This window comes from Neopsephotus bourkii, unplaced genomic scaffold (genome assembly GCF_033783945.1).
Source record: "Neopsephotus bourkii isolate Nb327-2 ecotype Australia unplaced genomic scaffold, CSIRO-AGI_Nbou_v1 NB_53, whole genome shotgun sequence".
NCBI lineage: Eukaryota > Metazoa > Chordata > Aves > Psittaciformes > Psittacidae > Neopsephotus > Neopsephotus bourkii.
Genome location: NW_026900570.1, coordinates 1787683 through 1802808, shown reverse-complemented (window position 1 = coordinate 1802808; position 15126 = coordinate 1787683). Strand labels below are relative to the sequence as shown.

The following is a 15126-nucleotide window of genomic DNA, read 5'->3' as shown; positions in this document are numbered from 1 at the left end:
AATAAGACAGTAGTCCTCTACCAACCTGCACCCCAAGAAGATCATCGCCATCCCCATATTACCATCAGCAAGTCAGACCTTAAGACAGTTCAGCAGTTCAGCTATCTGGGAAGCATCATTTCCTCGGATGCCACGATCGACAAAGAGACAACAGAATAGCAAAGGCATATAGAGCCTTTGGAAAACTCCATAAAAGAGTCTGGTGTAATAAACACCTGAAGAAAAGTACAAAGATCAGTGTCTACAGAGCCATTGTATTGTCTACTCTTTTATATGGGTCTGAATCATGGGTCACCTACCGTCATCACCTGCGACTCCTGGAACGCTTTCATCAGCGCTGCCTCCGTACAATTCTAAACATCCATTGGACTGACTATGTGTCTAATGTCACTGTCCTCGAACAGGCAGGGGTCACCAGCATCGAGGCCATATTGCTGAAATTGCAGCTGCGCTGGGCAGGGCATGTCTCTAGAATGAAGGATCACCGCCTCCCCAAGATCGTGTTTTACGGTGAACTTGCCACCGGTAGCCGCAAGAGAGGTGCCCCAAAGAAGAGATATAAGGACTCCCTGAAACAATACCTTAGCCTTGGCCATATTGACTACCATCAGTGGTCCACCTTGGCCTCCAATCGGGAGACTTGGAGGCACACCATACATAATGCCGCTGACTCCTTTGAGAGTTCATGAAGAACTAATCTCGAGGAGAAAAGACAACGCAGGAAGAATCGTGTCCCAGCTGTTCCACCCAAGGAGACCTTCTGCTGTGCTTTTTGTAGCCGGATTTGCCTATCCCACATTGGCCTTCTTAGTCATCAGCGCGCTTGTAGTGAGCGTGGGTAAAAGCCCTTCCCAAATCTTCATTTGCGAAGTCAAGCCATGAATAACCAATAGCAGTTGCTATTATCTTGACAGATTCTGGAGAGCAGCAAAACCTTCTGCCTTTTTCCTTCCTTCATACAGGGAGATTTTCCTCAATTTTACCACATGAACAAATTAGCTTAATGTAGTGCTTTTACAGTCTGGGAACCTGTGCTCTTACTCAGCAGACATTTAAGCTGTGCATATACTACATACTGGGTGTAGGTCCCCCGTATTAGGCCCTCTCCTATTTCATAATATCTTTCAGAGGCAGTTAATGAGTCATTATGAAAACAAAAACATGGCTTAGTTGAACAAAGAAAAAAAGGGTGGCATGAGTGGCCATGATTGAATTGTTAGTGAACAAATACTGAGAGAACAAAACAGAATTAGTGCACTATTATAGGGGTTCACTTGGAATGCTGTGCTTGTATGCCTGTTCTCATATAACTTAAGCGGATGGGCACTGCAGGGTTCCTTTGCTTGCTTTTTTTTGTTTTTTTTAAGTGGTCACTAGAAAAGAAGTATGAGTTTTGTTCAGCTTTAGTCAGATCAGCTGGGACAATATGAAGGGAAAAAGCCACTTCATTACTGCTTCATGTACCTGATCAGACAGTGCTTCGCTGTTTTCCAAGCAGAATGCTTGGTATTTGCTAGCATTCATTCACCCACTTTAAAGAAGATTGTTCCCTAATCACACACTGCTGATAGCAAATGCCAGCAAGGAAGTTATAATAGGGAAGCACATTCTACAAACGTTGAACTGGGCAATTAAAGTATTTGCTAGCAAAACCTCTCTCTAGTGGAAAACTAGAAGAAAATGTGGTGTTTTCCCACCTGTTACTTCATGCAGTATGGCAGTTTTATTCCAGTGTTGAAGAACAGTATTTTAAGCGTATCTCCATGCAAAGAGAGAACATTTACTGCTTTTTAATATCATCAGGTCTTCCAGGTAATGAAGTAGTATCTAATGTGTAATGTCATTTATTGTGAGGATTTTTCAAGGCAAATCTTGTTGCATACTTACTTATTGAATTAATTTATTTAAATTAAGGCAGAATACAATCCCTTTAGCTATTACCAAACTATGCGTCTCATTCTCTGCAGATTTATTTTATCACTGAAATTTGTGGTGGAGCTCTGTAATACAGGATTGTAGGAAAATTGAAATATCTTTTTTTAATGTTTGTTTTGCTCTTGCAGTCATTGTTTGACATTGTAGGAGCTCTGGTAGTCAGAGGTGATAGCTCGTTTTTTCTCTTTGAGAAAAATACAGTCAGACTGTACGAACAAGCACAATTGCATGTTCTCTTCAGAAAGAAATAAAGTACTTGTTTCAGATTTGGAATTGAATTCAGTACAGAAAAGCTGTTAAATCTGCCTACACATGTGTAAATGAAAGTGGGATGATTTCTACGAGTTGGAATGGCTGCACAAGGCTCAGCACTTGTCAAAGTAAGCATAGTGGTCTTCATTCCTACTTAAATATGAATTTGAGGGCATGGTCTTTGGAGCTATTTGTAAATGGCATTCATATGTTTTCATGTGCTCAGCTATGTGTCTTCCTGTTTAGGCTTTTTATTAAGTAAATTTTTTGTTATGGCTTGCTTGAATAATTTTTTTAACCACTTGTTACTTTTCTTAGACATTCTGGAGAAGACAGCAAGATGCTGGTGTGCGATACATGCGACAAAGGCTACCATACTTTCTGTCTACAACCAGTTATGGACGCTGTACCAACAAATGGTTGGAAATGTAAAGTAAGTTGAAAGGAGTTTCAGAATAAGTCCTTATCATTATAGGGGCCCAGATTTTGTTACTCACATTATGCTGTTCTAGGTATATTGCAGACTGCTGTTGCTGTGTAACATATTGTATCATTTGTGAAGGAATCCTACTTGTATGTAATCACCTGGCTCTACAGCTTCTCTGTGAGGGTGGCCATCAGTGCAGTGACTGAAGTAGCCTATGCAGGACAGGAAAGCAACCTCCAGAGGGGAAAAGAGATGTGTAGAATCCAGGTGGAGTGGATAACCTTCACTTAATGACAGCTGCTCTCGTGATCTAATGTAAATTAAAATGTAAACTAAAACCTGTGCAGTAGTATATGTAATCCTACTTGAAGGCTCTTATATAACTACTTCTTGATTACTAGAACAGTAGTTCTACTGCTGAAGGGTTCCTTTGCACTTGAAGAGGGCAGGATGAATTTGTTTTATCAGTAACTTTGTGAGTAAGTGTAAGCAATAATAAAAAATCAATTTAAGCCTAACAAGGGAAGTCCCCATATATAAGGTGTATATAATTTCATAGTTTAAGACAGTCATAAGATGACTGAGATGAGAAGTAAACCAGTTTGGTCTCATAAGAAACACTCTTTCAGGTCAGGGAGTAGTGAAAGGAAACTGTTGTTGCTGTTTTACAGGCTCTTCATGCTCTGTTTCAGATCCTGGATATTTTATTAGTGTTATCAAGGACAGAAACTTTATTTAATTTAATTCAAACCAGGAAATTGTCAGTTAATGGCAGTTCTATCACATTGTCAAATACTATAATTAATAACTAAATTCTTGTGATCTCTAGAACTGTAGAGTATGTGCTGAGTGTGGCACACGAACAAGTTGTCAGTGGCACCATAATTGTTTGGTATGTGACAGTTGTTACCAACAGCAAGACAACTTATCTTGTCCTTTCTGTGAAAAACTGTGCCTCCAAGACTTCCAGAAAGATATGTTGCATTGTCACATGTGCAAAAGGTAAGCATCCTAATTTTTGCTTAGTTGTACTAAAATGCCTAAAGCCTACAATGAGCTGTGAAACAGTGATGCATTTCTATGAAGGGTGTAGACTGTGTTTGATGTACAGTGCTATAGTATCTTGTTGTGCAACATCTTTATCCTTCTACCCTAAATACTGTGAGCAGTAGTAGGTAGTCTTATTTTAATCTTTGCAAATAAGCAATACTTGGCAGTTACCTGAGGCGTACAGAGAAATAATGTGCTGCTGCTTCTTGCATTGAGTCTGGTTTGAGTAAGCAGACTGGAAGAGTCACCATCCTAACTTTTCAAGACTGTTCGCAGTAGTCTGTTTTCTAAAAGAAGATTCAAGTATGTGTTCTTGGCTTGATTTTTTTGTGTTTTGCTATGCCAGTAATAATAATAATATATGGGAAGCCTTTTAAGAATGTAGATTCTGTTTCATATTAAATGCTATTATAACTTGCTGTGCAATCTCTCGATATTTCCATATATGTCGTAGTGTCCAATAGGTTTTAGTGACAGTTTAGGTCTTAATGTATAAATTTGTTCATTGCTTGATGTACTCACATGTCATGCTTATTTCTCTAAAATTCTCCATAATAAAGCATTGATTGACATTTTGTGTTTCCCATTGGAATGGAAAACAGTGCTAATTTTTAATTAGTTTTTACTAGGATTCTTTTTATTTATTAAATATGATTTAGTAAAATCATAGTCACACTAAATTAATCTCCCCAGGTGGATTCACATAGAATGTGACAGATCTCCAGGTGGTGAATTGGAGTCTCAGTTGAAAGATTACATCTGCACTCTTTGTAAACAAGGAGAAGGGGATCAGGCTCAGTCATGTGATGTAATGGACACTTCTGAACTCATTCCCGAGCCTGATAGTATAGCAGGTAATCAAATATAATATCTACATTTCCAAAATCCTGACATCAGATATCTGCATCTGTCTCACTTAAGTCTTTTGTGAACCATCCACTCATACTCTACTCTGTGGAGTTCATCCATTCTTCTATTTATCAGCAGCTTCTTAACCAATCCATGGGTGAGCTGTCTTCTCAGTATGCTTTCTGGCTTCAGGCTTTCTAGGAGGAACTTGGGCAAGTAAGAACCTTAATGGTGGGTCTCAACTTTTCCAGCTCCAGCTTCCCAGCCTGTAGCTGCAGACTTCCCTATTTTCTTTAGCTGTGGTACCGTTCATAAATGTGTTGACAGCTTGATCTATTTATTTGTGCCTAACTACCAGGCACAAACCAGCTTCTGGTAGATGTTACTGGTGACATCCAGTTTTCCCATTTCCCTCTTGGTACTTGTCAGTCTCTTAGTGCCCATTCATCTTACTATGTCCAAGTAGGACACAGCAGTGGAAGCTGGACTGTCTTCAAGGGACGGTTATATTTAACTAAAAAGTTTTTACTTAGGTGTCCTTTTTTGAAAACAGTGAATGATTAGTCATCTTGTTCCTGGGACATTCTGTCTATATAGACAAATTAAGCCAAAGGTGGAAAGGGAAGTTGCAGAAAAGTGTAAAAATTACTTAGTAACAGTAAGGAAGCACAGAGAGAACTTGGATCTCTTGATCTGAGTCTGGTGTGTCATCCACAAGACCTGTGTAATGAACTTGTAACTGAATGCCTTTGTGTATTCCATACCACATGCTCTGTTGGATAGCAGCTTATCTCATGCAGGCTGAATATACTAAGAGAAGTACAGTTCTGGTTAAATTTGGAAGCAAGGTAAATCTAACAGATTTAAGGGCACTACCACTGCCATGTGCAATTTTGATACTTAAACAGCAATGCTTGTGCATTGATCTTTTCTTAAAAGAAATTAATAGCTCAGGTGCATTAAGTATCTGTGTTTTCCAAAGCCTGATAATTTTTGCCTGGATAGGAAAAGTGTTAGGCTACAACAAAGCTCTAATTTTTGTGTGTTCAAGCTGATGTTTTATGTAAACAAGTCATTCTCTTTGATGTTATCCTGTACACATAAATGCATACCTTTCGTGAGCAGTAAAGAAATGGTGAAAAAGATGATCCTGGAGGAAGGGCATTTGACAGTAGATAAATGTATATAAATAAGCAGAAGAACTCTGTCAGCGAGCATGAGTGCTGAGTGAGAAAGAGAGGCAACTTCAGCCTTTGAAGATCACTTCCATTCTGAAAGGTTAGTAGAGGCTGTTTGACTCTCAGGCAGTGTATTTAGAATATTTTTGAAGATGTCCAAGTCGTATCCAAAACTTACACTGGAAGAAATCCCAGTCTTCTACTGAAAACCCTTTTGAATAAGTAACAAGTTTATTTGAAAGACTAAAGTGTTCTGTTACGATTTCTATCTAGTAGAAGCATTGACAAGCATACTCTTCTCCCCAAGGAAGAACAGGACTACTAGAAGTAATCTGGAGCAATTACATCAGTACAGTCATGCAGTGTTTTATACCCAGGAGAGCACTTCTGTACATTAAAATCAGATTTGGAGCTAATCTGAATTATAATTTCCTCAATGTTAAAATATCACTTTAAAGTTGGCAGAGTCTGAGAGCAGCCTTTTGGAGCTGAAAGTAGCATCACCTAATAGTTCCTGGGGTTTTGGACTTTAAAAATACTTTGCTGAAGGCAAGGCTACCATTCATTTGAATTCTTTTTTGTGCTAACATCCATGGAAGATCAGCTCCTTTTGAGTTAACACTTACTGTATGCTTTGTTTTTTCTGCTCCTACTTTGTCTATTGCGTTTTAATGACTTTCCTTAACTGAAAAAGCCTTTACACAAGGAAAAAAGTATTTCCTGTTTCTGAGCTCTATAACGATACTGACAGCCAAAGAAGCTCTCAGTAGTGCCTTTTCCATGCAAATTCCTTTATTTAAGAGGAGGAACTCACACATTAATGTATCCTAGCTCTAAAGTGGTAAAATTCAGTTTTTATGTTGTAGAACAGGTAGGTTGAAAATCAGCGTTCTAAGTGCTGAAAGTAGATGGATCCTCATACCTATGCCATCAACTATTGTAGTATTTGTAAAAATCTGAAGTTTTCATACTACAATTTCTGTAGAATTCAGCAGACCTGAATTTAAATAAAAATATTTCTCAGATAATGCAAAAGTCAGTGACTCTGTGTAAATAAAATTTTCACAATTTTAGGCGTATATAATTGCTTTACAGACATTTTTTCACTGTCTGAAAGGTATAAAATGGCTTCAGAGTCTGTGAGAAAAGGGCTCCTAGTCTTTTAGGAGTACTGTATAGTCTCCCTAACCCTCCTATTGACCTGATTTTTCCTAACTGCTATCATATCATTGAATATCATTCTCTTAGCCAAAATATCAAACAGTGACAGCAGCTACTGATCCCAAAGTAATAGAATAAATACCTCAAATTTTTTTTTAACTTCTTTACCTCACCTTAAGCTTGTACAAATGAAATGGAAATGGAAAGTGGTGGAGAGGATGTGACATTTCAGGAACAACCTGTTACTGGTGATGCCCCTGATCAAGAATCAGCTGTTGGATGTGTCGCAGATGGTAAGAAAGAGTTTTGCAGTCTGAGAAAGTGCCAGCAGAGAACCCTTCAGAACCCTCTTTCCATTCAGTAAGATTCGTGGTACTTTATAAATTTAAGAGAAAAAAGTGCCTGGAAAACAGTAGGAGACAAAGTGTATCAGTTCTAGTGTCTGAACTCTAAATCAGGAGTATTAACTTCTTTGTTGAAGTATTTTATTGAAGGCAGAGATAGTCTCCAGAATATTTGTATAGGGGAAAGCTGTTTTACTCTTCTTGGTGGGACTGGCTTTCTCCAAAAGCTGGAAGTATAGTTAAATGTTTTGTACACTGGAGGTTTACAGTAAAAAGGACTATTTATTGCTATCCAAATGCAGTCACCCACACTTTCTCTTTGAGTCTTTCTTGTTTGTAGCTGCAAATAACTGGATTGGATTAATTTCCTCATGTGTGCTTTGAGGCACATTGTCAAACTTCCCTCCAGTTTATATACTTTGAAGTTGTTAAGTAAATCCACCAGTATCTTTGGTTAAGATTTTCTTCTTTTCTTTTTTCCTTTTGTAAAGGAATGATAATTTGTTTAATAAACAAATGTACCCATCAAGACAGGGTGTGTTGCAGTAGCTGACCATTTGTGTTACAGGACTAAATCTTACCAATCACACGTGAAGTACCAGCCAAAGAAAAGAATACAAATAGAATGTTTTTTGGATCAAGTCCTCTTAATGTGTTAGTGATAGATACCAATGGCAAGCAACTTTCCAGTATGTTCCATCCACTCACGTCTGATGTTGGAGGGTAGTTGCTGTAAGGGGAAACAAGAAACCTGAATTTAAATCCAAAGCAAAAAAAAAATAAAAAAATCTTGTAACTGATAACTCTGTTATGCATCACATCCTGTGTTATAAAATCCATGATTTAAAACTGTCTGTGAAGACACATTCATAATTAAATGCTAAGCTTTGAACTGTGGAGGCTGAGGAGGTTGTAGCAGTGTGAATTTAAGAAGAGTGCAAGCGTAGTAGAAAGTAAGTGGCCTGTAAGAGAATGAGGGTCCATCAAAAGAGGATGTGAGAAACCAAATTGAGAGCGAAGAGGGTTGTTCTCCATGGAATGAATATAAGACTCTGGAACTCCTTGATGAAGGAGGTTGCGCTTGAAAGGTGCTTGTTTTGCGTCAAAGGAAGGCTAGACAAATGTTTTTGAAAGAAATCCATGAGACATTAGTAAATTAAAAACCAGCATCAACTGTTTACATTTCCTGAAGTCTGAAAGAGTGCTAGGAGGAAAATGTTGGGTTTTTATTTGTACTTGTCCTGTTCTTAACTGTCTGCTTTCTAGAAGTGTTGGGACAGTTACTTAAAATACTTTAATTTATGCTAGCATACATCTTCAATATGCAGAAATTAAAAAGGAGAAGCTTTTTCTTCTGCCTACCTGGAAATGTGTGATCATATTCCTCATAAATTAATTTTGGGTCTGCTCTCTCATGATTTACTCTGCTGTGTGTCCAGGGAAGAAAAATAATGAACTAAAAGGACAGGCTACCATAAACATAGGTACAAAGAAAGATATTGATGAAGTGTATTTTAAACTGCATATTAAATTGACTGAAGCGATATGCATTTGGTGTACTTCATGTGTACCAGGTATACTTGTTGACTGGTATACCCGTGTAAGGCTTTTTTTGCAGCGCCTTTAATGTGGTTGTACTTAGTTACAGGCATATCACCAGAAGAAAAGGCTGCACAACTGGAAACAGAAGTCTCTGTTGGAATTAATTCAGCTGAAGTGGAAATGTCTCCTAAAAAGACACCAGCATCTGGTGACAGTCAGACTGAGAAAACGATGGAAGTGATGGAAGGTGTTCAAGCTGTAATACAGCAGGAGTTAGACAAACAAGTGGAGGAGACACAGCTGCCACAGGGTAGTGTGGAGGTGTCGGAAGTATCCACAGTAGACTCTCGGTCTCTGCCTTCAGTACCTGAGACCATGACTGTGATGCCAGAAATACAAGAGTCTGAAAATAAAGGAGATATTTGTATCCCTGTAGAACAACAACTGGAAATAATAAAAGTGCAGAAAGACATAGAAAAAGGAGAAATACACAAAAATTCTGACACACCAGCTCTTCTAGAAGTAGAAACTACTACAAATGAAGGTGTTGGAAATAAGTCACCAGTTGGAGACAAACCCATAAAATCACCAGCTGAGACTTACCCCTCACTTCCCGCATCAGTTAATATAAACAAGACAAATGTGTCTTCCTCGCCAGATGTTTCACTAGACTTGCATTCTGCACGAGATGTACAGCACAGTCAGCCCCCAGCATTACCTTCCACAGCTGGAAGTGCTCTCCCAACGACTTATATATCAGTTACTCCAAAAATTGGCATGGGAAAACCAGCCATCACAAAACGCAAGTTTTCTCCTGGAAGACCCAGATCAAGACAGGTAAGCATGTGGAGTGTTTCATTACATATTTATGAAGCACATAGTTCAAATTTCAGTAATAGTGCATTAAACTCGCCTGTTCTTTAGGACGTAACATGCATTTATTCTCATAAGTGAGTGTGTAGTGTGTTTCTTCGAGGAAGTAATTTCATGTTAAATAATTGAAAGGTCAGACATCATAAAGGTTCTTTCATGAGATTTTAAGTTTCTTCTGGTTCATGCTTACGGTGAAATGAAACAAAATTTGTTAGATTTTCGCATACCTGTGCTACAAATGCAGATACACATACGCTGTGCCTTTTAACTTACCTCTTAATAATTCCCATATATCCATTTATTTTGGCTGGTAGTTTCAGAGTCTGTTACAAAGTTCCCTAAACTGTCTTTATAGAAAAACCCACTACAACTCTTGTTTCCGTTACACTGCAAGAAATCTTCTTGATTGGTATTTTTAATGGTGTTAGAAATAATTTTGTGGTTTTGGAACATTAGCAAATACCATGCAAGAACTGTCTGGTACAAGTGGCTGTGGTTTGACTAGGATTAAATTTGATAAGGGAAAAGAATCCTCAAGTCTGTCACCCTCTATGACATCTTGCTCCCTATTTGAGTTGTGTGGAAAGTGGTTCATCATTCTGAGAATTTATTTTGTGTTTGCAAAATTGTATATGAAAAGTATGTCAGTGTGACAAATTAGTGTTTCATTTCTGTTCTTATGACAATTTATTTTTAGCCTTTGGGGCTTCTAGGTTAATGACTTCATGCTTTTCTGAAGATTGCACAATGCTTTCCACTTTCATGTGTTACCTAAGGGTTCAGATTCTTAGTTCTTAGGAAAAAGTATGAGAGAATGTTCTGAAAGGATTAAAAGTATATAATAAAGACAACAAACATAAGAAATTAAATTTGGAAGGTTTTAGAGTATCTCTAGGTTGTTTTTTTTCCCCCATATACAAGCATGTCTAAAAATAATTTTTCTTAATACTCTGTACCATCTTAAAATTATTCCCTCATCCATCTCTGGATCCTGAATATACGGCTCCTCAATTTTATAAGACCCACACTTCACTAGAGCCAGGGGAATCCATGTAAAGGAATAGTTTCTGATTTGGATTTCTTTCCATTAAACTTAATGTATTGTGCTGGGCAGTAGGCTGAATGAGAGGGATAACTTTCTTCAAAATCTGTTCATACAATTGCAAATAAATAACAGGTTAAAACTTAAACAGGGGAAGTTTAGATTGGCTATAAGGAGGAGATTCTTTACTGTTAGGGTGGTGAGGCACTGGAATGGGTTGCCCAGGGAGGTTGTGAATGCTCCATCTCTGTCAGTGTTCAAGACCAGGCTGGATGAAGCCTTGGGTGATATGGTTTAGTGTGAGGTGTCCCTGCCCACGGCAGGGGGGTTGGAACTAGATAATCTTAAGGTCTTTTCAACCCTCACTATTCTATGATTCTATAATAAAATATATTTGAATAATTCCTCAGTTTTGCTGTCTAACACAGTTATGCATAATCTGAAATTATTTCCTATATTAGATCTTAGTAGTTTGCATTTTTAATAGTCTTTGGTGATGTATCTGCAATGCCACTACATCAGTCATACTTTGCAAGGACTAAAACCCTGTCCTTTGTGAAAGGACACAAGCCCTGAAAACTGTATTTTGCTTAAAAAGGCTTCATGAGTCCCTTCCATGGCAGTGCTTATCAGTGTTGCTATCATTACCATGCCTTTCTGCCCTGTCATTTTTTCAGGCATCACTGCTTTGGTTAGAAACTAAAGAAGCAGGAGAAAATCCAGCCTCTGATCAAAAGGGGAGCTATGTATAAATCAGTCTGTAGGTGTAGTTGATAAGAATTGCTTTGGCTGGTACAAGCTTGTTCCACTTTGGAGAAGGTATTTTTTTCTGTGTCAGCAGAAGAACTCCTGTTAGTAAGGTGCAGTTCCACTAACAGTGTGTGTTAGGATAGTGTATTACCCGTACCTTCAGCTACAGGGAAGCTTTAAATCTGCGTTCGACCCAATGAGAGGACTATCTCTCTACCAGCTTGGCATCTCTGACTTCCAGTGGGTTTTGGTTCCCATGCTGTTTTGTTTCTGTTATACTACTCCACAGTAGAGCCAAATTGGTTTCTACATGTATCTGAAACTCAGTTGTTCATACATCAGAGATACGCACTAGTAGCTACCAGCTTGATAAAGTTTTTACAGTGCTTTCTTCAGAGTTGTGTCTGTGCAGTGTTTTCTCCATGGAACATGCTCACCCTTGCCTATAAACTGCGGATTTGTGCTGGGGGCAGCACAAATCTTTCATATTTCTTTTCTTTCGTATTTTTGATCGTTCATTTTCTTTTCTCTGAAGTAGTAATCTGAAAAGACATCAATAAGTTTATTAATGACTAATCTGACTTATTTCTAGTTTGAAAGAAATCTTCACAAGGAAAATAGGGTTTTTTTCCTTTTCTGTGGAAGCATACTTTAAACGGTATTGGGTATATATTCTAGTTATCTGAGTTGAACAAATTTGAAATAGTTGTTTTTGCTACAGCAAGTTGTACAGGAAAGCATGAAGTCAGTAAATAGAGGGCATTACAACATATTGTAAGACTGGTAGGTAAATAGTTGAGAATGGTCTGTAGAATAATACTGAACAGAAAATAATAGCCTTCTACTGTCTTTGTTATACCATACGTATTATTTTAGGATGCATTCCATGGAAAATACTATAATTAGAGGTATTTAATTTTAATCATGAAGATACCAGTGATCGTCTTTCTGGGTGTTTTAAGAGATTTTCTAAAATGTCACTGAAAAATGCAAAGCACCATGATGGGTTCAGATTTCAGATATATGTTCGTACTTGGGTACTTGCTGTTTTCAATTATATGGTACTACTAAGTGTGCTGTTGTAGTGGTAGATGCTGGGGAAAAAAAGATTAAAAAGAGTCTTTTTCAAGGATTGGATTTTGTTACTGTTTTTGTGTTTGGGGTTTTTTAATGAGGGGAACTATATTTTTAACTGGTTAAATTATGTTCACAACCCTAAAATTACATCAAATACTAAGTTTCAGATCCTGCTTTGTGCATTTGAAATTGCAGTAGATTTCATAAAGCATTAAACAGCTAAACACAGTCAGTGGTAATTTAGTGAGATCTCCTTGCTGACACTGGGTTTCCTTTTGTTATAATTTACTTGCAGCTGTGTTGTTCAATTTTGAGAACTCAAGAATATGATGGAGAATTAGAACTTCCTGCTTCTGTCACAGTACATAATTATTGCTGTGGTTCTGATATAAATGAACTGAAAAGAACTTTCTCTTCAGTGTTGTGTGGTAATAGGAATTAATTAAAAGCCAAAATATAATTAATGTATCTCTTTGATGTAATTCATTTGTTCATAGTATTGTGGACGTGTGTGTTTTTAATTAAGTTTATCTGACCAAGAATTCAAATGTTTCTGATCTACAGTAAAGCTTGGATTAAATTTCTAATTTAATTCTTAACAATATGGTTCACGAATCATCTACAATTCATTTTGTTTTGCAAGACCAAGTATTTCATATTCAGGTTTAATGTTCTATTAGCTTTATAATCTTTTGAATATACTTAATAATTAGAAAAGTGTATCTTTTTAAAAAGAAAAGAATCTTTTTACGTACTGAGTAAAAGTAGCTAGGTTGAGTTGTTGATTAAGTGTTTTCTGCATGGTTGAGATCTCCAGTTTTGACCTTTAGCCAGCATGTTGCCTCCTTTATAGACTGATGTAAGGATTGTTTCTGCAATACACCTATCTTTTCTGTCGCTATACAGACTTTGAGTTTGCCATATTGTAAGGACAGTTACTGACTATTCATTATGAATTTTAGGGTAATAGGGAAACTAACTAAAATTCAGTGGATGTTTTAACTTTAGCATGATAAAATGGAATGTTCTTTGATATTAAAAATATGACTAGCATAGTAAAGGTGAATTTCCTATTGCCACAGAGCTGCTGATGTAATTGCTGACTAGCGTGACAGTGCTTAGTAAGAACATGAGATTTTGACAGAGAAGTTGCTCATAAACTGCAGTGCTCTTGTTACAACAAAATCAGACTTCAGTCTCGCCATTTCTGCATGGTGGAAGCCGTTGTGGGTTCAAAGACTGGGATTCACCCAAGCGCAGTGTTAAAGGTCTGCTCTAGTCACCTCGAGGTTCCCCTTAGAGCCACTGGAGAAAACTAGGAGCATGTAGGCTGAGACTAATCTGACACCTTCCACCCCGTGTGTGGTGAGTTGCCCTCCACAAGCACCTATTTCATTTTGCTGGCCACGCAGGGTGCGGTGGGGTGGCCAACATAGGTAGAGTGGTGCATGTTCCATTGGAGTCCACTCAGGAATGTGTTTGTGTAGGCGTATCACACCTCTATGTCTGTGGGAGTTTGTTTGCTTGCTTTACCATGGTTTCTGACTTGGTGCAGTTGTGCCTGTGTTCTGTCACAAATATTATGCCCTGATGTACTGGATGTGAGCATCATCCCTCTCTAGGTTTGAAGGTGCAGAAGGTTTCTGCTCAACACTATTTCCCTGTTAGAGGTTGTTGATCCTTTTGATCTGCTGAGTTGTCTGCATGGTAACCATCTAACTGAACTCAAGTAAAAAGCTGGGATAGCAACCTCTTACAGTTTAAGCTCTTTAATCAAGCACACTCAACTTTAACCCAAGTGAAGGTGAGCAGTTGCTGGCATTAGCAGTTCAGCTACATTATTTTTGGAAGCACCTTGGCAGAGGGGAGACAGTGTTGAGCAGTTGAAAACACACATGTAGTCTTCTGGGCACAAAGGAGTTCATAGTTGTGTGTCACATTACCACCTTGTGTAGGCAGAATTGTGACTTTTTTTATTTGTCAAGTTTGGGTTGTTTTGTTTGTTTGCTTGTTTGTTGTTTTTTTTTTTTGTGAACTCTTAAGTGCTAGATTTTCATATTCCCTTCCCCATGCAGGCGTAGCTGAACTCCTAGAAAACAGATTTATAGTGAATACCATCCTGTCCACACTGTGGGTGGTACCACTTGGATGATGTTGGCATTTCTAAAATACAACTGTTAAGCATAATTAGGCTTTTAGGTTGCTGAAAAACTTTTCCTTCTGGATCTGTTGTGCCAGTTTGAATACTGAGCCCTACGAAGACAGGCTGAGAGAGCTTTTTTTCAGCCTGGAGAAGAGAAGGCTCTGAGGAGACCTTAGAGCAGATTCCAGTAGCTAAAGGGGCTGACAAGAAATCTGGAGAGGGACTTCTGACAAGGGCATGTAGGGATAGGACAAGGGGAAAAGCTTTAAGCTGACTGAGGGGGCATTTAGATTAGGTATTAGGAAGAAGCTCTTTCCTGTGAGGGTGGTGAGGCACTGGCACAGGTTGCCCAGAGAAGCTACAGTGGCCCCATCCCTAGTGGTGTTCAAGGCCAGGCTTGACAGGGCTTGGAGCAGCCTGGTCTAGTGGATGGTGTCCCTGCCCATGGCAGTGGGTTTGGAACTGGATGAGCTTTAAGGTTGCTTCCAACCCAGACAGTTCTG

The 15126-nt window shown here is 38.3% G+C and overlaps 1 protein-coding gene across 18 annotated transcripts in view; it reads left to right on the top strand.

Annotated features, from left to right (window-relative positions):
- Window positions 1-15126, top strand: part of KMT2C (lysine methyltransferase 2C) — a 194248-nt gene that overhangs the window by 105294 nt on the left and 73828 nt on the right. For all 18 annotated transcript variants that reach the window (XM_061348809.1, XM_061348908.1, XM_061348828.1 and 15 more), the window contains 5 exons: window positions 2506-2620; window positions 3444-3616; window positions 4358-4518; window positions 7032-7145; window positions 8839-9575. In XM_061348809.1, the coding sequence (XP_061204793.1) occupies window positions 2506-2620; window positions 3444-3616; window positions 4358-4518; window positions 7032-7145; window positions 8839-9575 (1300 nt within the window). The remainder of the gene's footprint in view (window positions 1-2505; window positions 2621-3443; window positions 3617-4357; window positions 4519-7031; window positions 7146-8838; window positions 9576-15126) is intronic.